We start from the raw sequence: 23,211 nt of genomic DNA, 5'->3' as shown, positions 1-23,211 counted from the left end.
CAGCTACAAACAAGGCCAGACCAGGTCTTGGCTGTGACAGCAGTGATGCCCTGGCGCAATGTCTCCTCCATCGGGCTGGGCCCATGCGTTCAGTGCAGCTAATGAATCCCCATTTTGTGTCCAATATAAGGTACCCCCTGGAAGATCCCAGGGAGACAGAAAAGAATGAGGGAGGCCACTCATCACCTGAGGGCACCTGCCCCACGCGCAGAATCTTATCCATGATTTTTGGATGAAGAAATTATGGGAATTATTTTTATTCCCATTTTGCGGTAAGAAAAGAAAGACATAGAACAATTAATTCAATTAATTCGTATGTTGTAAACGAGCTTGACTGCCAGACTTCCAGATGAATTCGGTGGAACACAATGATCTTTGCTCTGAATCACAAGAGGCTTCTTTTCACTCCATTCACAACACTTCCTATTTGCAAAGTTAATATGAAGTATAGACAAAAGAATAGGCCAGCAAATTCTGCTGTTAGGCGGCGGGGTCTCCATAGCTCAACACCTGGGACTGGCCATGGTCTGTAGTCCTCATTCAAATTAGGATAGTCCAAGGACTAAGTCTGTTGTGTTCTAGGTACTCCCAGTGCCTAGAATAGGGCTTGGCATCTCATGGGCACTCATAAATATTTCAACAAATAAATGAAAGAGCAAGCAGGACAGGGAAAAGCACGAAGCAGGACAGGGAAAAGCATGAAGCAGGACAGGGAAAAGCACAAAGAGAGGAAGATCATCTTTTCAAGGAGAGGCAGGTAATTCACTCTCGGTCCTCTTGAGTCTTAGGTGCCCACAGGGCATGTGGGTAAGGAAGGCAAAGAGAGAAATGTCTGGGGGTGTCAGATGGCACCTCCCAAAGAAACACTGAACAATTCTTTGAGGAAATCATTTTGTTTGAATAACATTACTAGACATATGACCTTCTGTGACAAAAATGTTTGCATTCTGCACAAAAGACATAGCTTTTTACACTGAAGGAAAAAATGTGATTTGCAGAAGAAAGAATAAAATGAAAGAAAACAAACAAAACAAAATGAAGCAAAACACAAGAATCTAGAGCATCAAAAACAGAATTTTAAGCCAGGCTAAACCAGTAATACTTGGCAAAGACTGAACCAAAGGTGATGAACCTGAACAGTCAGATCTGGGGTGGATTTTTAGATGAGAATGTGGTGAACACCTGAAAATTATCTAGGATTTAGTAAGATTTTGGATGAACTATTCCATATCTCTCTTAGTTAGTTTTGTGCTGCTGTGAGAATACCACCAACTGGGTGATTTATAATAGACAGAAACTTACTGGCTCACTGTTCTAGAAGCTGGGAGGTCCAAGAATAAGGGACCAGCACCTGGTGAGGGCCATCTTGCTACCCATAACCTGGCAAAAGGCATCACATGGGAGAGAGAGAGAGTGTGCAACAGAGATCCACACTCATTCCTTTAATAATGAATCCACCCCTGTGATAATGGCATTGGTCCATTTGTGACCAGAGCCCTCATGGTCTAGCCAGCTTGTGGTATTATGGCATATATATATATTTATCTGGCATGCATATATATAATATATATACACATATATTTTTCTTCCATAGTTCCTGGTTCATAACTCCTAACATCCTTGGGGTCTCTGCAGTATTGTCCTTTGTGTGCCTGTGTTGGGTAGGTTCAGGGTGGGACTGGTCACCAGAAAGACCAAGGTAGGATTAGAGAGTTAAGACTTTCAGCCCAAACCCCCAACCTCCAGGAGGGGAGAGGGGCTGAAGGTCAAGTTGATCACCATAGCCAATGCTTTAATCGATCATCCCTACGTAATGAGGCCTCCGTAAGAACCCAAAAGGACAGGGTTTAGAGAACTTACTGACAGCTGAACACATGAAGGCTCCTGGAGGGTGGCCCAACCAGGGAGAGCACTCACGGAAAGGAGGCTCTGCACCCTTCCCGGATAGCTCCCACGATGCATCTCTTCATCTGCATCCTTTGTAATATCATTTATAATCAACTGCTAAACATTGGTGCTTCCCGGAGTTGTGTGTGCCCCTCTCGCAAATTAATCAAACTCAAAGAGGGAGTTGCGGGAACCCCAACTTGAAGCTGGTCAGTCAGAAGTTCTGGAAGCCCAGACTTGTGACTGATGTGTTGGGAGGGCCAGTCTTGGGAACAGAGCCCTCAACCTGTGGGATCTGACGCCATCTCCGGGTAGTAGTGTCAGAGTTGAATTGGAGGCGAACCAACCAGTGTCTGCTGTTTGGTACGTGTGGGAAAATCCCCCGCACCTCTGGTCCCAGAAGCCTCCTTCCCTGTTGGTGACTGCCTTGTGGGCGAGGACTGCCTTGTGGGCGAGGACTGCCTTGTGGTGCGAGGACTGCCTTGTGGTGCGAGAGCACCGGCTGAGAGAGCGGTTTTTCCCACGCGCCTCTTAAACATCCCACCTCCAGCACTGCTGCAAGGGAGATCAAGTTTGCAATGCAGGAACTCTGGGGGACACATTCAAACAAAGCACCATCCACACACACCCACGGAGAGTCAGAGAGTGGGTTTCCCACTGGCCATGTGTATTTATAGACTCCAAATGTTTATACTCTTTGCTCCAGAAATACTACTTCTAAGGCTGTATCTTAACAAAATAATTCAACTATGTGCGCCACAGGAGTCATGAAAATACTATGTGAGAAAGCAGAAAACCAGGAAATAACTATAAATGTTTAACGTTTAGTGAAGAATCAAATAAACCAGGGTATATTCACACCATGGAATATTATGTAACCATCACCCATATAAATCTGACAGTTCAATAAAAACACAGAGAAAGTCTATGAAATAATAGTAAATTTAAAAGCAGAATATACAATAATTTAGACACTCTGACTGCACCTATGTAGAAAACATTTGAGGAGAAAAAAAACTAAAAGGAAAGGCTCCCAAGTGGTAGCAATAAGGCAACCAGATTATAAATTATTTTTCTTTTTAGAAGGTTTGCTTTATTAATGGTGATAAAAAATAATTGCTAACACTTATGGGGAGCTTTCAATACTACGCACTTCACATGTTCATTTCTCTTTATAACAACCCTATGAGACGGATACTATTAATACTATTATTTTACAAGAAAATTGAGATTTAGAGACTGAGTAACCAAAATCACACACAGATTAGACAGTAGATCTGAGGCTAGTTCTTGGTCTGGCTCCTATGAAAGTCCAGGCTTTTAATCACTACATTATACTTCTATTTAGCTTTTTCTTTTTCAATTAAAAGATGTATTGTTTTAAAAATAAGTCCATAGTACAATCAAGTGGCATTTCCTTTATGATGAAAAAAAGTACTGAGACCTTAACTGGATTGGCTCTAACCCTTTTAGAAATCAATGTGGCAAGGAGTGGGAGAGAGAGAAGGAAGCCAGTGTAGGGATGGCAATGACTTGGGACAGGCAGAGAAGGAGGAAAGACAGAGACCTCCAGGGCACCCACCTCTCCCGGGGCCTTGTTTGCATAATTCTTCTTGGCAGCCTCCTGGAGTTCCATGGCCTGCTGGATGTACATTTTCCCAGCTAGGATTTCGCTTTCCAGTATCGACAGCTCTTTCAACGAAATGGGCCAGTTCAACCGTTCTAAAGCCTGGTTTAAAACTGTTTTGTTTTCCAAGTACTGTATTGGTTTGTTTGCATCTAACCTAAAAAACAAACAAACAAGCAAAAAACAAGAGGAAGAAACAAAAAGCAAAGAAAATGACTGTAATTGAAAAAATATGGTAAGATGGTTTCCTAAGAAACTCTCCCCTGAGAAACATCTGTTGAAGCTAGTGTCAGTTGTCAGATGACAGCATCGTAGCCATACCCTCTGGCCCATCAAGACTTTGGTAGCTTACAAAGGTTAGAAATAACCATCTTTGTGAATTATGGTAGGCACTTTTCCTTATTACCTCATTAGGTTATCTGACTTTAGAGAAGTATGATACACATAAATTTTCCGCATTTTTTTTCTCCGTACTTGGAGCCTAACATCTGGCAGAACCAAACATGAGCTTCAAAGAGATTTCACACAAGTATGCCTAGCAGTGACTCTGAAAAACAAAGCAAAGCAAAACAAACCCAAATATTTGCCTCAGTGCAGTAATTCTTATACTAGCTCATTTTAGCTATTTTTATCTCCTTTCCTCTTTATGAGCCTAAATAAGTCTAAACTATTTGGCTCGGCTGTTTTGGTACATAAAGAACAGAAGCCAAACTTTCTATGGCTGATAAGCAGGCTGTGGGACTCCAGAGGAAGCTAGTGTGGTGTGATGGCCCAGGGCCTGGATTCTGTTTCCAGTCTGAGCTGCTTCTGAGTCAGACACTGCTGGAAGAGAATGGGTAGCGAGAAAGAAAACAATTAATGATTATCACTCTTATTGCTGAAAGCAGCACTTATTTCTTTAGATGTTGGGTATTGGAAGAGTACAGTCTAAACTCAGCACAACCACAGGACTCCATCCACAAACAAACTTATACCCAGAAGACAGCACAACATTCTTATTGGAATGATGTCAGCAAGATGGTGGAATAAAAATCCCGGCCCTCATTCCCCTACAGAGACACTGACTTAACAATGTATGAACCAAATTGCCTTTGCGAGAATTACAGAAACCAATGATGAGCTTGTGGCACCTTAGACAAGTACAAACCCAGGAAGAACTGTATGAAGCAGAGTAAGAAAGTTTGTTACATTTTGCCTGCCCTAACCTCTCCTCCTTCCCAAAACAATGTGATGCAACTGGAAGAAAACTCCCCAGTCCTGGCTTCTCCTTTGGAGAAGACAGTGGAATACACATTCAAAGTTCTTGTGTTTTGGGAGACTTCTCAAGAAACAGTTTTCTGTCTTGCCTGATTCAGAGTGCTGATGAGAACAGTGGTATATTTTGCATGTCAGGTTGGGACCTCTGAGAATAGAAATGGGCGCTACAGCTTGTTACAGCATTGGAGATACTGCAGTACTGCAGAGAGACACCAGGGGGAGCAAGATATTATAGGCTCCTGAAAGAAACGGGCAAACCTTTTTCACTGGGAAATTACACACACAAGCCCAAAGAAGACACATCCCCAGAAAAGGTTTCAGAGATTCCCCCACATCTCTAGCTGGGATAACTGGTGAAGCCCTTCACCTGTAAGAGGCCAGTTTGTGAAAATCGGATGAGATAGCTGTTTCTTCAAATGTCATATTATCAACTAAATATCATAAGGCATACAAAATATAGGGAAAAGCACACAAAGATATGGGGAAATGGCCCAATCAAAGGAACACAATAAATCTTTAGAAATCGGTCCTAAAGAAATGGAGATACATTAATTACTTGACAAACAATTCAAAACAACAATGTTAATGATGCTCAATGAGCTAAAAGAAAATAGAGAAAACAAATACAACTTAGAAAAGCGATGCATGAACAAAATGAGAATATTAACAAAGAGAGAAACTATAAAAAAGAACCAAATAGAAATTCTAGAGCTGAAGAATGTTATAACTGAATTGAAAACTTCACTAGAGGGGTTCAACAGCAGATGTGATTAAGCAGAAGAAAGAATCAGTGAACTTAAAGAATAGATTTTAAGTCATAAGTTGTTATAACAGATGAAGAATAGCATATAATGGTAAAAGGGCCAATCTGCTAAGAGGATATAACAGTTATAAATATATGTGCTCCTGGCATCAGAGCTCTCAAATGCATAAAACAAACTTTGATAGAATTGAAGAAATAGACAGCAACCCAGTATTAGCAGGAGACTTCATGCTCTGCTTTCAATAAAGGACAGAACAACTATACAGAAGATCAATAATGAAACAGAGAACTTGAACAACACAGATCAATTGGGCCTAACCAACATATGGAGAACACTTCACCAAACAACAGCAGAATACACATTCTTCTCAAGTACATATGGAATATTCTCCAGAATACACTGAATGTTAGGCCACAAAACAAATATTTTAAAAAAAGAAAGTTGAAAGCAAAGTATTTTTTCTGAACAAAATGAAATGAAGCTAGAAATAATAACAAAAGGAAAACTGGAAAATCCACAAATATATAAAAATTAAGTCACATATTCTTAAACCACCAATGTGTCAAAGAAGAAATCACAAGGGAAATTGGAAGATATCTTGAGATAAATGAAGGAAAAAAAACACAACATATCAAAATGTATGAGATGCAGTGAAGGCAGTACTAAGAAGGAAGTTTATAGTGGCAAACACATTTTAAAAGGAGGAGGGTCTCAAATTAACAATTTAACTTTACTTTTCAAGGAACTAGGAAAAGAACAAATGAAAGCCCAAGTTAGTACAGGGAAGAAAATAATAAAGATTAAAAATAGAGTATAGAAAAACAATAGAAAAAATATCAATGAAAGAAAGATTGGTTTTTTTGAAAAGACCAACAAAATTGACAAGTTCTTAGCTAGACTAACCAAGAAAAAAGAGAGAAGACTCAAATAACTAAAATCAGAAACGAAACTGGAAACATTACAACTGATGACACAGAAATTAAAAGGATTATGAGACTACTATGAACAATATTATACCGACAAATTGCATAACCAAGAAGAAATGGATAAATTCCTAGAAACATACTGCCTACTAAGACTGAATCATAAATAAATAAACTGAAGAGATCTATAACTAGTAAGCAGATCAAATTAATAGTCAAAAACCTCCTAACAAATAAAAGCCCAGTACCACATGGCTTAACTGGAGAATTCTGCCAAACAATGAAATAATTAATAACAATTCTCCTCAAACCTCTTTCAAAAGATTGAAAAGGGAGAAATACTCCTAACTCATTTTATGAGACAGAAATTACACTGATACCATAACCAGACAGAGATACTACAAGGAAAAAGAAACTACAGACCAATGTCCCTGATGAACAGTGATGCAAAAATCCTCAACAAAATAGTAGCAAACTGAATTAAACAGCACATTAAAAAGATAATCACCATGAAAAAAATGGGCTTCATTCCTGGAATGCAAGGATGGTTCAACATATGAAAATTAATGTAAAATACCACATTAACAAAATGAAGGACAAACCCCACATGATTATCTCAAGTGATGCAGAAAAATCATTTGACAAAAGTCAACATCCTTTCGTGATATAAACACTCAGCAAACTAGGAATAGAAAGAAACTACATCAACATAATGAAGCTTACAGCTATTATCGTACTTAATAATGAAAGATTGAAAGCTTTTCCTCTAAGATCAGGAATAAGGCAACAATGTCCACTCTTCTCCCTTTATTTAACATAGTACTGAAAGTCTTAGAGAAATTAGGTGAGAAAAAAAAAGGAACAACATCCAAATTAGAAAAGAAGAAGTAAAATTATCTCTGTAGAGGACATGATTTTCCGTGTAGAAAAACCCTAAAGATTCTACAAATACTGTTAGAACTAATAAATTCAGCAAACTTAAAGGATATAAAATCAACAAACAAAATCAGTTGCCTTTCTATACACTAACAATGAAAAATCAGATAAGGAATTAAGAGAATAATCCCATCTACAATAGCATCAAAAAGAATAAATTAGGAATAATTTTAAGGAAGTGAAAGATTTGTACACTGAAAACTACAAAACATTGCTAAAAGAAATTAAAGATGACACAAATAATAAAAAAGACATTTTGTGTTCATGGATTGAAAGACTTAATTGTTAAAATGTCCATACTACCCAAAGTGATGTACAATTCTATGCAATCCCTATCAAAATCCCAATGGTATTTTTTGTATAAATACAAAAATATCCTAAAATTTATATGGAATTTCAACAGATCCTGAATAGCCAAAACAATGTTGAGAAAGAACAGAGTTGGAGGCCTCATACTTCCAGATATCAAAACATATTACAAAGCTACAATAATCAAAACAGTGTACTGTCTGTAGTGTAATCAAAGCAGTGGCACTGGCCTAAAGACAGACATACTGAATACTGGAACTGAATAAAGAGTCCATAAATAAGCTCTCATGTGATCTTGTCAAGTGATTTTTGACAAAGGTGCCAAGACTACACAATGGAAAAATGACAGTCTCTCCAAGAAGTGATTCTGGGGAAACTGGCTATCCATATGCAAATGAAGTTGGACTCTTGGTTTAAAACATATATAAAAACTAACTCAAACAGATTAAATATCCAAGCCTATAAAACTCCTAGAAGAAAACAGGGATAAAGCTTCATTATACCAAATTTGGCAAGCTTTTTTGGATATGACACCAAAAGTGTAGGCAGCAAAAGCAAAAATAGACAAATGGGACTATATTAAACTTAAAAACTTTTGTGCATCAAAGAAAATAGCTGCACATCAACAGAGTGAAACAGGAACCTAAAAAATGGAAGAAAGTGTATGCAAATCATAAACCTGAGAATGGGTTAATGTCCAGGATATATAAAGAACTCCTACAACTCAACAACAACATAACCTAGTTTAAAAATGGATAAAGGGCTTGACTAGACATTTCCCTGAAGAAGACATACAAACGTCCAGGAATCACGTAAAAAAATAATTAGAGAAATGCAAATCAAAACCACTATGAGATATCCTTCATATCCATTAGGATGGTCACTACAAAAACAAAAAAAAATAGAAAGTAAGTGTTGCCAAGGATGTGGAGAAGGATTCATGAAGTTCAGAAAACTTCCAGCTGGATAAACTCAAAGAGAGTCACACCAATACACATTATAATTAAACTACTGAAGGGCAAAGAGAAAATCTTGAAAGGAATAAGACAAAAGTGACTTGTCATAAATAAGGACTCTTCCATAAGATTAACAGTTGATTTCACATCATCAACTATGGAAGCCAGAAGGCAACAGGGTGATATATTTAATGTGCTGAAAAAAAAAAGAAAAAATAATATCAGTCAAGAATTCTATATCTAGTAACACTATTCTTCAAAAATGAAGACAAGATTAAGACATTTCCAGATAAATAAAAGGTAAGAGAGTTTGTTACTAGTAGACCTGTCCTAAAAGGAATGCTATAAAGAGCTCTTCATGTTGAAGTGAAAGGATACAGAAGATAATTCTAAGACACATGATGAAATAAACAGGACTAGTAAAGATAACTACATAGGTAAATACAAACACTAGTATTCTTGTATGTTTGGTATGTAACTCATTTTGTTTTCTTTATTCTTTAAGAGGCAAATGCATAAAATAATAATTATAAATCAATGTTAATGGGCACACAGTGTAAATGATATAATTTGTGACAATAACTATATACAGGAGGTTGAAGCTGAATAGGAACAGTTAATGTTGGCTACTAAAACTAACTTCATATCAATTCAAACAAGATTGTTATACATGTAGGAGGTTAACTATAATTCCCATGGTAACCACTAAGAAAATAATTAAAAAGTATACAGAAAAGGAAATAAAGAGCGTAATGACCCATTAGAACAAATCAAAAATAAAAGACATAAATATTGGAGAAATTGAGAAACAAAAAATTTGACATGCAAAACAAATAGCACAATGGCAGATGTAAATTTTTCATTATCGGTAATCACTGTAAATGTCAATAGATTAAACTCACCAATTAAAACAGAAAGATTGGCAGAATGAGGAAAATAATGATCCAACTATATGCTGCTTAAAAAGAGATTCACTTTAGACCTAAACACACAAATAGGTTAAAAGTGAAAGGATGAAAAAAGATATTCCATGGAAATAGTAACCAAAGAGAGTTGGAGTGGCTATAATGTTACCAGCAAAATAGATTTCTTATACATTGTTACGAGACAAAAGATAACATCATATATTGCTAAAAGTCTCAAATCATCAAGCAGATATGAAAACTAGAAACACATATGCATACTGAGCCTTAAAATGTGTGAAGTAAATATTGACAGAATCACAGGGAGGCATAGACAGTTACGTACAGTTATGTCTTGGTATCCATGGGGGATTGGTTCTAGTACCCCCTATGGAAGCCAAAATCCACAGATGCTCAAGCCTCTTAAATAAAATAGTGTCATATTTGCATATAACCTACACACATCCTTCTGTACACTTTAAATCATTTCTAGATTATTTATAATACCAAATACAATGTTAATGCTATGTAAATAGTTGTTATACTATACTTATTTTTATTTGTATTTTTATTGTTGTATTATTATTTTTCTTTTTTAAAAAATATTTTTTATGCATGGTTGGCTGAATCATGGATGCAGATCCCACATATATGGAGGTCCAACTATGTAAAAATAGTTGGAGACTTCAACGCCTCACTTTAGATAATGGATAAAACATCTAGACAGAAAATGTATAAGAAATAGAGGACTAGAAAACACTATAAATGAACTAGACCTAACAAACATATCCAAAACACCCCATCCAGCAACATCAGAATATACATTAAGTGCACATTTAACATTTTCTGGGATAGACCATATGTTAACCATAGCAATTCTCAAGATATTTAAAAGGTCAAAATCACACAAAGTATATTTTCTACCCACAATGGAATAAAGCTAGAGAAACAATGAAGGGAAAACTGGAAAAATGGAAAATGCATAGAAATTAAACACCACATTCAAACAACCAACAGGCCAAAGAAGAAATTACTAGAGAAATTAGAAAGCAATATGAGATAAATGAAAATGAAAACATAACACACCCAAACTTATGGGTGCAGCAAAGCCAGTGCTCAGAAGAAGTTTTATGACTGTAAATTCCTCATTAAAAGATAGCTCTCAAATCAACAACCTAAATTTACATCTTAAGGACCTAGAAAAAGGAGAGAAAACTAAACTGAAAGCCAGCAGAGGAAGGAAATAATAAAGAGAGCACTTAAAAACAAATTATAGAATAGAAAAACAATTGAGAGAATCGACAAAATTAAAAGCATGTTCCTTAAGAATATCAACAAAATTGACAAATCTTCAGCTAGATTGACTGAAAGGAAAAAACCACATAATTACTACTATCAGAAGTGAAAGCAGGCACATTACTAATTCAGCTTACAAAAATCAAAAGAATTATAGCGAATACTATGAATAGTTCTATGCCAAAAATAGATAATCTAGATGAAATCCGCAAATTCCTAGAAACAGATGACCAAAATGACTCAAGAAGAAATAGATAATCTCAACAGCCTCTATAACAATTAAATACTTTGCATAAGAAAACAAAATCCCCCCCCCCAACAAAGGGAAATTAAGAAGCAGTTGCCTTCACTGATGAATTCTACCATACAATTAACAACAATACTGCTCAAACTCTTTCAAAAAATGGATGAGGGAATACTTCTTAACAGTCAACAAGAAGAGAATTACCCTGATACCAAGGCCGGACAAACATGCCAAAGAAAACTACAGACCATTTTCTTTATAAATATGGACATAAATATTCTTAATAAAATACTAGCAAAAGACCATTTTCTTTATAAATATGGACATAAATATTCTTAATAAAACACTAGCAAATCAAATCCAACAGAACATTAAAAGGATTATACACCATGACTAAGTAGGATTTATGCCAGAAATGCAGGAGTGGTTCAACTTAAGAAAATCAAATGATTTAATACATCACATTAGTAGAGCAAAGGGAAAAAAACATGATCATCTCAATATATACAGAAAAAGCACCTGACAAAATTTAACACACACTTTTCATGATAAAAACAATCAGAAAACTAGGAATACAGGGAATTTCCTTGTTTTCTCACTGGTATCAGGAACAAGACAAGCATGTCCCCTATCACCACTGCCATTCAATGTTGTTCTAGAAGTACTAGCTAGATCAATTAGGTAAGAAAAAGAAACAAAAGGCATCCAAATTAGAAAGAAAGAAGTAAAATTATTTCTACTTGCAGATGACATGTTTCTATATATAGAAAACTCCATAGATTCCACACAAAGCCACTAGTATCAACAAATTCAACAAAGTCGCAAGGTACGAGGTCAAATACAAAATTCAGCTATGTTTTTATGTACCAGAAATGAACAATCTGACAATGACGTTAAGAAAACAATCCCATTTATAATAGCACCCAAAATAACAAAATAACAGAGGATGTGAAAGGCATGTATACTGAAAACTATATAACATTGCTGAAGGAATTAAACACCCACTAAATAAATGGAAAGACATCCTATGTTCATTGATTGGAAGACAATATTGTTAAAATGGTAATACTCTTCAAAGCAATCTTTAGATTAAATATAATGCCTATAAAAATTCCAATTTTTTTTTTCAGAAACAGAAAAGCCAATCCTCAAATTTATACAAAACTTCAAGGGGCCCTGAATAGCCCGAACAATTTTGAAATAGAAGAACAAAGTTGAAGGACTCATACTTCCTAATTTCAAAACTTAATACAAATCTACAGTAATTAAAACAGTGTCAACTTGCATAAAGATAGTCATATACAGATAGTCATATACAGAGAGTCCAGAAATAAACCCAAACATTTATGATCAGATGACTTTCGACAAGAGTGCCAAAACCATTCAAAGGGAAAGATATAGTCTCTTAAATAAATAGTGCTGGATAAACTGGATATTTACATGAAGAAGAATGAAGCTGGAACCCTACTTCACGCCAGATAGAAAAATTCACTCAAAAATGGATCAAAAGCCCAGATGTAAGACCTAAAACTATACACGTATTAGGAGAAAACAAAAGGATAAATGCTCATGACTTTGTATTTGGCAATGGATTCCTAGATTTGACACCAGAAACACAAACAAAAGAAAAAAAAGATGCATTCACTTCCTAAAACTTCTGGACATCAAGGACATCATGAAGAATGTGAAAAGATAACCCATAGCATGGGAGAAAATACTGGCAAATCAGATATCTGATAATGACTTCATCCTCAGAAGTTATACAACAAAAACACAACCCAATTTGAAAATGGACAAAGAACTTGAATAAACATTTCTCCAGAGAAGATATACAAATGGACAACAAGCACATGAAAGATTTTTAACGTCATTGGTCATTAAGAAAATGTGTATCAAAACCACAATAGAATAGCCTTTCACACCCATGAGGATGACTTAAAAAAAAAAAAAAAGGAAAATGTCAAGTATTCGTGAGGATGTAGAGCAATAAGAACCTACCACATGATCCAGCCATCTCATTACTGGACAGTTATCCAAAGATAGTAAATCAGTATGTATCATAGGGACACCTGCACCCTCATGTTTATTGCAGCAAGATATGAATCAACCTAAGTGTCCATCAATGGATGGATGGATCAAGAAAATGTGGTATATATACACAGTGGAATACTATTCAGCCAAAAAAGGAACACAATCCTATCATTTGCAGCAACGTGGATGGAACTGGAGGTCATGACATTAAGTGAGATAAGCCGGGCATGGAAAGACAAATAGTTCTCACCCATCTGTAGGAGCCAAAAAAAAAAAAAAAAAAAAGTTGATCTTATGGAGGCAGAAAATAGAATCATAGTTACCAGAGGCAGGGAAGAGTGTGTGTGGTGGCGGGGGAGATGAAGAGAGGTTGGTTGATGAATACAAACATACAGTTAGGTAGAAGGAAGAAGTTGTAGCACTTGATGACACAGTGGGGTGACCAGAGTTAACAATAATTTATCGCGTATTTCAAAATAGCTGAAAGAAACAACTTAAAACGTTCCCAACACAAAGGGATAATAAATGTTTGAGGTAATAGCCTAAACACCCTGATTTGATCATTACATGTGTGCAAGTGTCAAAATATCACATGTACCCCCAAATATTTACAATTATTATAGGTCAATAAAAACAGATATGTTTTAAAAATGGCATAGCCACTGTGGAAAACAGTTTGGTGGTTCCTCAAAAAGCTAAGCATAGAATTACCATGTGACAAGTAAATTCACTGCTAGGTGTATACCCAAGAGAAATGAAAACATATGTCCACAAAGAAACTTCTACACAGATGCATATGGCAATATTACTCATGACAGCAAAAAAACAGAAACCACCCAAATGCCCGTCAGTGGAAGAATGGGCAGACCAACGTGATGTATATATACACATGTAGTACTGATAGCTGGGTGGACCTTGAAAACATAAGGTTTTTCCATTAACTAAGTAAAAGCTGCCAGACACAAAAAGTCACATGCTGTATGATTCCCTTCATATGACATATCCAGAGTAGCCAAAATCAGAGACGGTAACCCGGAAAAGGGGGAGACAGGAATGGGGAGTGACAAATTTATGGGTACAAAGTGTTTTTCTGGGGAAATGAAAAAGTTTTGAAACTAGAAAAAGGTAGTGGTTTGCAGAATAGTTTGAATATTTTAAACACCTCTGGGTTGTACACTTTAAAATGGTTAATTTTAGGTTACGTGAATTTCACCAAAAAAAAAAAAAAAAAAAAAAAGTGAGGAGGGAATGGAATGGCTTACTTTTCTTTTTCCTCTTGAGATAATGCTCGCCAAACAATTTTATTCAAGCGCCTGTTAAAAAAAAAAAGTCAACAATAATTTAGTAGCAATACTTCATTTCATGGCAAAAGGCTGACCCCAGGCACTGTAGTGGGAGCCCATCTAAGCATCATCTCCACTGAGCCAGGCCACTCAGGTGCTTAAAGACACTGGATGTGTCCCCCAGCACCACTGCAGCAGCCTCATGGTTTTGTGGCAATCGTGTCAAATATTAAAGGAGGGCTCAGTCCCCAGCTCAGTCAGGTAAAACTCAGACTGAGTAAAGGCAATTGACAAACTGGTCTTCGTTCTCTCTGTTTTAAACCGTTTCTAAACACCCACCGTTTTTCTTCTTATGGAAACGTAACTGGGTTCTTTAGTTCACTTTCTGTAGACACTCTTCCGCCTGGATTCTCAGATCAAAAGAGGTTAACAGGGTCATAAACAATAGGACTGGACACACTTTAGAGATCAAGCGGCCTGGCGGCCTTGTTTTCCAAATGAGGCTGCCGGGAGGGGCAGCTGGATGAAGCACCTTGCTCACCCACAGCTGCTGGCTGGCGGTGCTGAGACTGATCACGTTTTCAGAGGGAAGCTGTCGACCTGAGAGCAAAGAAGGAGGTTGGAGCTAGTGGTTCCTACAGGGTAGCTATAGCTGCTCTTTCGGCTACTAATCAGTGTTGCTTCTTCAGAGTCCCAGTCCAGTTCTGTGTCATTGTGTCAGGACATCATCACCCGAAAGCAGGCTTTCTGAGCTGCAGGGCACAGAACACTGGCTCCGGGGGTTGTGAGCTGATGTTCCATTAAAAAATACTGCCTCGGCCGGGCACAGTGGCTCACGCCTGTAATCCCAGCACTTTGGGAGGCCGAGACGGGCGGATCAGCTGAGGTCAGGAGTTCGAGACCAGCCTGGCCAACATGGTGAAACCCTGTCGCTACTGAAAAAAAAAAAATACAAAAATTAGCTGGGCATGGTGGCGGCCGACTGTACTCCCAGCTACTCTGGAGGCTGAGGCAGAAGAATAGCTTGAACCCAGGAGGCGGAGGTTGCAGTGAGCCGAGGTCACGCCACTGCACTCCAGCCTGGGTGACAGAGCGAGATTCTGTCTCAAAAAAACCAAAAAACAAAAAACAAAAACACTGCTTCCATACAACAAGGTAGGAGAATGCTGCTGCTCTTCAGGAGGCATTCTTCTAACCACCAGACCCAGCGTCGGCGGGACAGGGCTCAGAGGACACATTTCGGGTGGCCGCATTCTCCTGTCCTGCCCTCCCATCGTGAGCCTGGTGAGAACACAGAAAGGGCGTCTGCATGGTGGTGAAGAGGGTGGACTCCGGAGCCACAATGCCAGGGCCCAAAGCTCAGTCAGCTGCTTCTCCTTCTTGCCGTGAGGCTTGGGGCCAGTGCCCAACTTCTCGGTAAACAGGGGATAGTAATAGTACCGCTCCACTCCTAGTGTCACCATGGGGACCTGAGCTAGTGTGTACACAGCACATAAATTGTGTCTGATCCAGGTAAGTGTGCTGTAAGTGACAGAAAAAGAGTCGGGAAGAGGGAAATAAGCCAGCTCAGTGCTCCTGTCTCACTTGAGAAGTTTTGTTCTTTGGGGCCTATTTGGAAATTGGCTTTCTTGAGTCATGTGATTCAGGTAATAATGATTAAGGCTTCCAAGACTGGTTAAAAGGATTTATAGTATCCATTTTAGGTATTGTGTGTGTGTGTGCTTTTCTGAAAAACAAACAAACAAAAACCCCATTCACAATCCCCTTAAATGTAAATGTTGAGAGTGGAGGCAGTGTGGTGGGGAGGCTGGGAGTGTGGGTAAGGGCTCTGGGGTCAAACCTTGGTGGCCTCACTTTGCTGCTGTGTGATCCTGTGCTACATAGCTTTGGAAACTGTTTTCTCATTGATAACACAAGGCTAACACCACCTGTCCTTGGAATCCTTGAGAGGATTAAGAGAGATGCGTATATACAGTGACCGGAATAGCTCAATGTTTATTCCCTCCAGATTCTGAAAAGCAAGGCTTAGAAATGCTGAGTCATCACTGGTAAATGTGTCCAGTTTGCTAGCACAGGTGTCTAATTTTAATTCACTTCTTTAGAACATATTTTTCCAGGAACACATTTTTATAGCCTTTGTTACCATTGCCCTGTTTTCCATCTTCGCTAAAATACTTCAATGGCTCGACTGAGCAGGGAGGCCCCTGCAGGGAAGCCAGTCAGAACGTGGGCTGCGGGAGTCCCTGTGGGGTTCGGGCCGGGCACTGGACCTGAGGGCCTCTCCGCGGCTGGTGCAGCCCGGCGATTCAGGGATTTTACTAACAACGGTTTCCCTCTTCGTTTTTTGTAGGAGAGTGAAATCTGGCTGAGGGATTGCATTCACCAGCTTTCTGTATCTCTAATTCTCAAATCGGCTTGTGCCAAGAGTTGACTCATTTGCAAAGCAACTTGTAACTAGTGACACTTCAGAAGGCTGAGGAGCAGCCGGCCCAGCAAATCGGAGACGGTAAGGAGAGGTTTCTAAGCATGGTCCCTGAGCCAGGCTAGAACGGATGCTGCTTCTGTGATCTGAGAGCTGTGACCTTGGCCTTAGACTTTCCATGAAAGTAAGCAGTAGAAAAATCACTCCAGAATCCAGCCAGCCCTGGCAATATCCACTCAAAGCTTATACTCAGACACACAAAGCCAAACTTGCCGCCTGGATTCTTACAATGAGACGAAAGGACTCCATGCATGGGCACTTAGTGTGACCCCCAATAATAAGTTTGTGTCATTATTTTGACCAAAGGACTGTGAGCTTTCCATTTGCCTGGCCATCCCTAAACAGATGGATTTATGATGACACGAAGGTTGTTTTGAAAGTTACATGTTGCTTATCTTTGCTGGGAAACTCCTTAGAAATGTTATATTGGGGATGGGGGTGGGAAATGTGTCATTAATTACTTTTCATATTCTGAATATCTTGAGAAAAGTGAAGCAAAATGGAAAAAGAAATTGACATTTGTTCACTAGTGAATGCAAATGACCAGGAAATTTGGTTCTGTATAACATTCATGTTACTATTAATATTATTAAATAACAATGTTAAATAATTTACTTGATACCAACATCAAATTAGTGATACCAAATAACAATTCAATCAATAACTTAATTATTAAATAATATCAATCATGTTAAAATTGTTATGAATAATTTGAAGTTAATATAATTAATAACAATATAGTGACAATATTTCTCTAGGGTATATTGTCTAGACAATATTTCTCTAGACAATATTTCTAGAGGGTACTAAAAGGCTTTTCCAGATTCACATTCACTCACTGAAAGTAAGAAGGAAGACAAATGACTATGTTTGTTCTGGTTTTGCTGCTAAAGAGGCCTCTCTTTTGCCTGGGAAGGGGGTCCCTGACCTTTCCTGAAATTCTTGGGAAAAGGTCATTGCAGTGGGAAGAACCAGATGACGACTTCACTCCGTGCACCTATGGTTATTTCAGCGTCAGCAGAGTCAGGAGCGAAGGGGGAAGTAACGAACATCAGTTCCTCTTTATATATGATTTACGTAATCCTCACAACAGGCCTGTGAGATAGATGCTGTGAACAAGGAGTCTGAGGCCCAGGACTGTCGCACGCTGGAACACAGCTGCTGTCAGAACCAAGCAGGAAACCCCCGTGAACCGTCTGACCGCACGGCTCTCTCTCTCTCGTGGCCCTGCATCAGGCTTTCACAGGCCGGGTAATTATAGGACTCAAATATTTGAATTATTCAAGCAAACGACATTAGAATGTAAATGGTATTGTTATACTGCATTTTGAATGATTGAGTTTGAAGAATTGAATTACATAAAATTTGAATTAAATTTGAATAGTCATATACATACGGACACCTGCTAGGAATAGGGGATACAGGACGAGGCAAGGCTGGCTGAGCCCTGGTCTTGGGAGCTGACATCCCAGAGGGCAGAGATGGTCACCAAGCCACCACCCCTGCAGAAGCTGTGAGTGCTCTGAGGGCCACATGCAGGGTGGGCACGGAGAGGAGCTCCCGAGAGGCGTCTCTGAGGAGGGTCATCGGTGCTGAGGCGCGAAAGGATGAAAGACCCAGCTGGGGACAGCAGCGTAACGGGAGAGGAGCCGAGCTGGGAGGCAAGGCCTGTCTGGAAGTCTCCGAACCACAGGGAAGGGTGAACCTTGAATAGCCCATCCTGCTTCCCAAAGGAACACTAGTCCTTGGTTCTTCTTTCCTCTCAGGTAAAGATTCAGAAATACTGAGGAGTCCACGGAGGCTGCTGAGAAGCCTGGTAAGGCGGCCTCCACTCTCGGGTGAGGGCGGTGATGGAGGCTCACGTTAAAGGGGGTTTGGAGAGGCCTGGGATGGGCACAGTGGGGCGAGGCCTGCCATTGGAATGATCCTTCATGCGGCAGGATCAGGCCTTATATTTGTTCGACTGAGCACATACCAGACATACTGCAAAACGACAGCAGACCAACACATGCTGGCCTGGGCCAATCGTTAACTTCCCTGAGCTTTATTTCATCTGCCCACGTGGTGGCAAATGACAACCCTACTGCACAGCTCCCAGAACCGAGGACAGGCTGGCCTGAAGAAGCCGAACACTCGGAGTTTAAGTTTGTGCACCCAGGATTAATTAAAGGCTGGGGACTGGGGAGAGAGGTGATTACAGCATGGACAAGGACCAGCCTGTGAGCAGAGTCTCCTGTCTCAGCAAGGACACACAGGCGATTTTCACTGTCGTCAACTTGATCATCATCTTGAACTTGATAAAAGTAATTTTAAAATTAAAAAAAAAAAAACTGTTATTTCCATTATCTCATTACTGTCAAGTTTTATTAGTCACTTCATAGAATGTTAGATGCCAAAATAATCAGATGCATTCTGCTAAAAGGAAAACTTTACAGATCTCATGGAAACATGAGATTTTTATGGATTTTGGAAAGGGAAGACGGTTTCTTTAAAACCTTGTTGAAGATATTCAGGTAAAGTACTTGATGCAGTGCCTAGCATGTAGGAAGCCCCTACATTAGCTGCTGCCACTGTTGTTTATATTCCTTACGAGCAATTTTTTTAGACAAGGTCTCACTCTATCACCCAGGCTGGAGTGCAGTGGTGCAATCACAGTTCACTGCAGCCTGCAACTCCTGGGCTCGAGCAATCCTCCCCTCTCAGCCTCCCAAGTAGCTGGGACTACAGGTGTGCACCGCCACACCCAGCCTATATTTATTTATTTATTTATTTATTTTTCATCACAGAATCATATTTTTATTTTTGTGTGTACACAGTAGGTGTATATATTTGTGGGTGACATGAAATATTTTGATACAGGCATATGATATATAATAATCACATCAGGGTAAATGGGGTATCCATCACCTCAAGCATTTATCCTTTCTTTGTGTTACAAATACTCCAATTATACTCTTCTAATTATTTTTAAATGTACAATAAATTATTGTTGATTACAATCACCCTGTTGTGATGTCATTTTTTAAATTTTTTGTAGAGAAAAGGTCTCCCTATTGTTGCCCAGTCGGTCTCAAACTCCTGACCTCAAGCTGGCCTCCTGCCTCAGTCTCCCAAAGTGCTGGGATTACAGGCATGAACTACCACACCCATCCTGAACAATTTTTAAATAGCTGCTTCATTAAAAAAAAAAAAAAAAAAAAAAACTGAACTAAAACAAGAGAAGTCTCCTCTTCCATAAAATAAATTCCACATCCATTAAAGAGCAGCCAAGAGTAATACTCACTTTTCATAGGTTTGAATTGCCTGTTCCACTTTTTGCTTGTAGATATTGAGTTTGGCTCCTTGGGGGTTAATTAATGTCATCTTATTTGTGTCGTTGCACACATGTGCCAGAGGGAACACCTACATGTCAATGGCAAATGAAAGGAAAGTGTCACTTGATAGGTTAACGCGTGCCTTCGAAAATATATCTACATAGCTGTACAATATGTTTTCTCTGACTATAAAGTCAATATACGATAAGTGTAGACCATTAGAAAACACAGTAAATCACAGAGAAAAAGAATCAGAGATGTCATTGCTAACCTTTACCTTTCAATGTTTAAAACTATATATTTTAGAAATCACCACTACCACCACATACACACATGCGCGCGCACACACACACACACACACCCCAAACAACAACCAAAAGTTTTCAGGAAACTTTAATCAGAATGGAGTTTCGCTCTTGTAGCCCAGGCTGGAGTGCAATGGTGTGATCTCTGATAAGAGATTCTTATACATGTCAAAGAATGCTTAGTGATCAATAAATGAGGCTTCTTTTTGAGTTCTTTCTCTCTGCACCTGGTACTTACTTCTGGGTTTTGGGATATCTTTGGTTTCACGCCATGCAGCTCCGGTGGGGAAAGATGGAAAATGTATTGGTTTGGTGGAACTTCAAATTCTGGTCTCCTTCCCCAATTTTGGGGGGACCCTTTCAATTTCAAAGTTCACTGTTAGCTTCTCCACGTATTCTAGCCAAGATTTTCAGTTGTATTCAAAGGGAGAAACAGGGTGACGGATGCTTCCCTTATCTTCTCTAGAACTGAAACCCTCCTTCAACCGTTTTTCCAAACTCCTCTTTAATCTTAATAGTAACTGTAACTTTATGTTTACCTGTCTGCATATTACCTACCTCTCTCTATCAGAATGTAGGTTCCATAAGACAAGAAATTCTGTGTGGTTCAATTCTGGATCCCTATCACTTAGAATAGTACCTGGCACACAGTGCGCCCTCAACAAATGTTTGTTGATAAAGGAATAAATGCATGTTCCCAAAAGGTATATTCCATATATTAATATTTTTTAAAAACGCAAAAAAGCCTAACAGGAAAATGCCAAGCTATACTATCATGGCTTCAAAATGATTCCACCCGTGAGGAGCACGTGGGCATTTCAGAAACGTGGGGAACTATTTTTAAGAAGTAAATTTTAAATTTTAATCGAGGTGACACAGTTTATGCTTTTATGTTTCCCCTTGCCTCCAAAATGATACAATGATGTTATTGTTGTTGCTATGTTTAAGAAAATAATACAAAGAAGGAAGGAAGGAAGGAAGGAGAGAAAGAAAGAAAAAGAAAGAAAGAAAGAAGGAAGAAGAAAGAAAGAAAGAAAGAAAGAAAGAAAGAAAGAAAGAAGAAAGAAAACAAAAGAAAGAAAAGGACACATGCCGATAGATTTCTAGAGACAAAAAGCTAAGCAGAAATGTAAACATATGGGCAGGGCTGAAGCTGGGGGCTTGGTAAGCTGTGCGTCCAAAGATGGCAGGGCAGTGGGAGTTTAACTTCTGGAAAGCTAGTGGGACTAGGAGTGTTCTGAAAAGCAAAGGCCTATGTCAGGCTCAATGCCTGACGTCAGCACTGGTATGAGGGTCTCTCACCCCTGAAAGAAGGTCCTGCCTAGCGAGAGAGGACACTGATGTAGCCTCACAATGAAGACCTAAATCAAGGCACTCTTTGAATCTGTGATTTCTACAACATCACCATGGAACAAGAGCTGTAAACGCCTATGAGGGTTGGGGAATGGATCAAGTGGATAGATTTAGGCAACTGCCAAATAGAACAAGAAAGAGAAAAGGCAGATTTTGAAAGAATCTTGTGAAAATGAGCCAACATACTAGAATTCCCAAGTACACACCAAAAAATGCCAAAATCATAGATGAGCAAATTAACAATCAGAATGTCAATTCACATGATAATAAATTAATTTTATGAACCCTCTAACAATGACTTTAAATTAATTATGATTAAAATTGTTTATTTATTATTAGGTTGTTCAAAGATGTTACAGCCATATAAAAGTACAAAAAAACTTACTAAAGTGCCATAAGAAGAAATGGATGGGAAAAAAAAAACAAGAAAAAAAATTTATCTTGGAAGAAAAGACGTAGTAATTGAAACAAAAATAATCTTAATAGAATAAATTCTAGGCTAGACAAAATTTTAAAAAAGAACTGGTGAACTGGGTGATAGATAATACTGAAGACTTTCCCCAGAATATAGCACAGAGAGACAAAAATAATATAGTTAACTAGTTGATGATTGAGAAACTTCAATATATATTAATAGACATTTTAAAAGAATAGAATAGAAGGATGGTTAGATAATCAGCATTTGAAACCACAATAGCTGAGTTTTCTAGAGTTTAATAAAAGAAATAAGTCCTCAGATCAAAAATCAGCCCACAACAAAAGACTAAAAATAAATCCAAACATAGACATATCATCATAAGACTGCAACATACTGAATCTAAAAGAAAATCTTAAAAGCAACTCAAACAAAACAGACTGTATAAAGCAGTAGTATATATATCAGATAATAGATATGTGAAAAGAATATCTTTATTTCCTAAGGGGAATTTACAGTTAACAGAGACCTTTATATCCAGCTAAACTATCATTCAACAGTGAAGAGAAAACTAAAGGTGCTTTTTAGATATAAAGAGACATATAGCTGAAACTGTTAAAAAATTTAACTCTTGAAAGTTGAAAAAGATTACTGTATATGTTCTAAAGGCAAAAGTGAAACTCTAAATCACAGTGATAAGATTTTTGGGGGAAAGGTTTTTAATGACTAATTAAAAGGTACTAAAATCCCCCATTGTGTTTGGGAGGAGAATAAAAATACAGAATACCTTGAGACTCAGTTAAAAAAATTGTTGGCCAGGTGCAGTGGCTCATGCCTGTAATCCCAGCACTTTGGGAGGCCGAGGCAGGTGGATCACTTGAGGTCAGGAGTTCAAGACCAGCCTGGCCAACGTGGTGAAACCCTGTC

General features: G+C 38.5%; 1 protein-coding gene across 10 annotated transcripts in view; it reads right to left on the bottom strand.

Moving 5' to 3' along the window:
• VWA3B (von Willebrand factor A domain containing 3B) overlaps positions 1 to 23,211 on the bottom strand; it is a 270,056-nt gene that overhangs the window by 72,749 nt on the left and 174,096 nt on the right. For all 10 annotated transcript variants that reach the window (XR_013402590.1, XR_013402591.1, XR_013402592.1 and 7 more), the window contains 3 exons: positions 20,181 to 20,299; positions 14,395 to 14,445; positions 3,470 to 3,671 (listed from right to left, as the gene is read on the bottom strand). Coding sequence is in view for 7 of the 10 variants with exons in the window: in XM_015112923.3 (XP_014968409.3) it covers positions 3,470 to 3,671; positions 14,395 to 14,445; positions 20,181 to 20,299 (372 nt within the window). In the remaining 3 variants the exon portion in view is untranslated. The remainder of the gene's footprint in view (positions 1 to 3,469; positions 3,672 to 14,394; positions 14,446 to 20,180; positions 20,300 to 23,211) is intronic.

The sequence above is a fragment of the Macaca mulatta genome, chromosome 13 (assembly GCF_049350105.2).
Source record: "Macaca mulatta isolate MMU2019108-1 chromosome 13, T2T-MMU8v2.0, whole genome shotgun sequence".
In the NCBI taxonomy this organism is placed as follows: domain Eukaryota; kingdom Metazoa; phylum Chordata; class Mammalia; order Primates; family Cercopithecidae; genus Macaca; species Macaca mulatta.
This window is presented reverse-complemented; position numbering and strand designations above follow the sequence as displayed.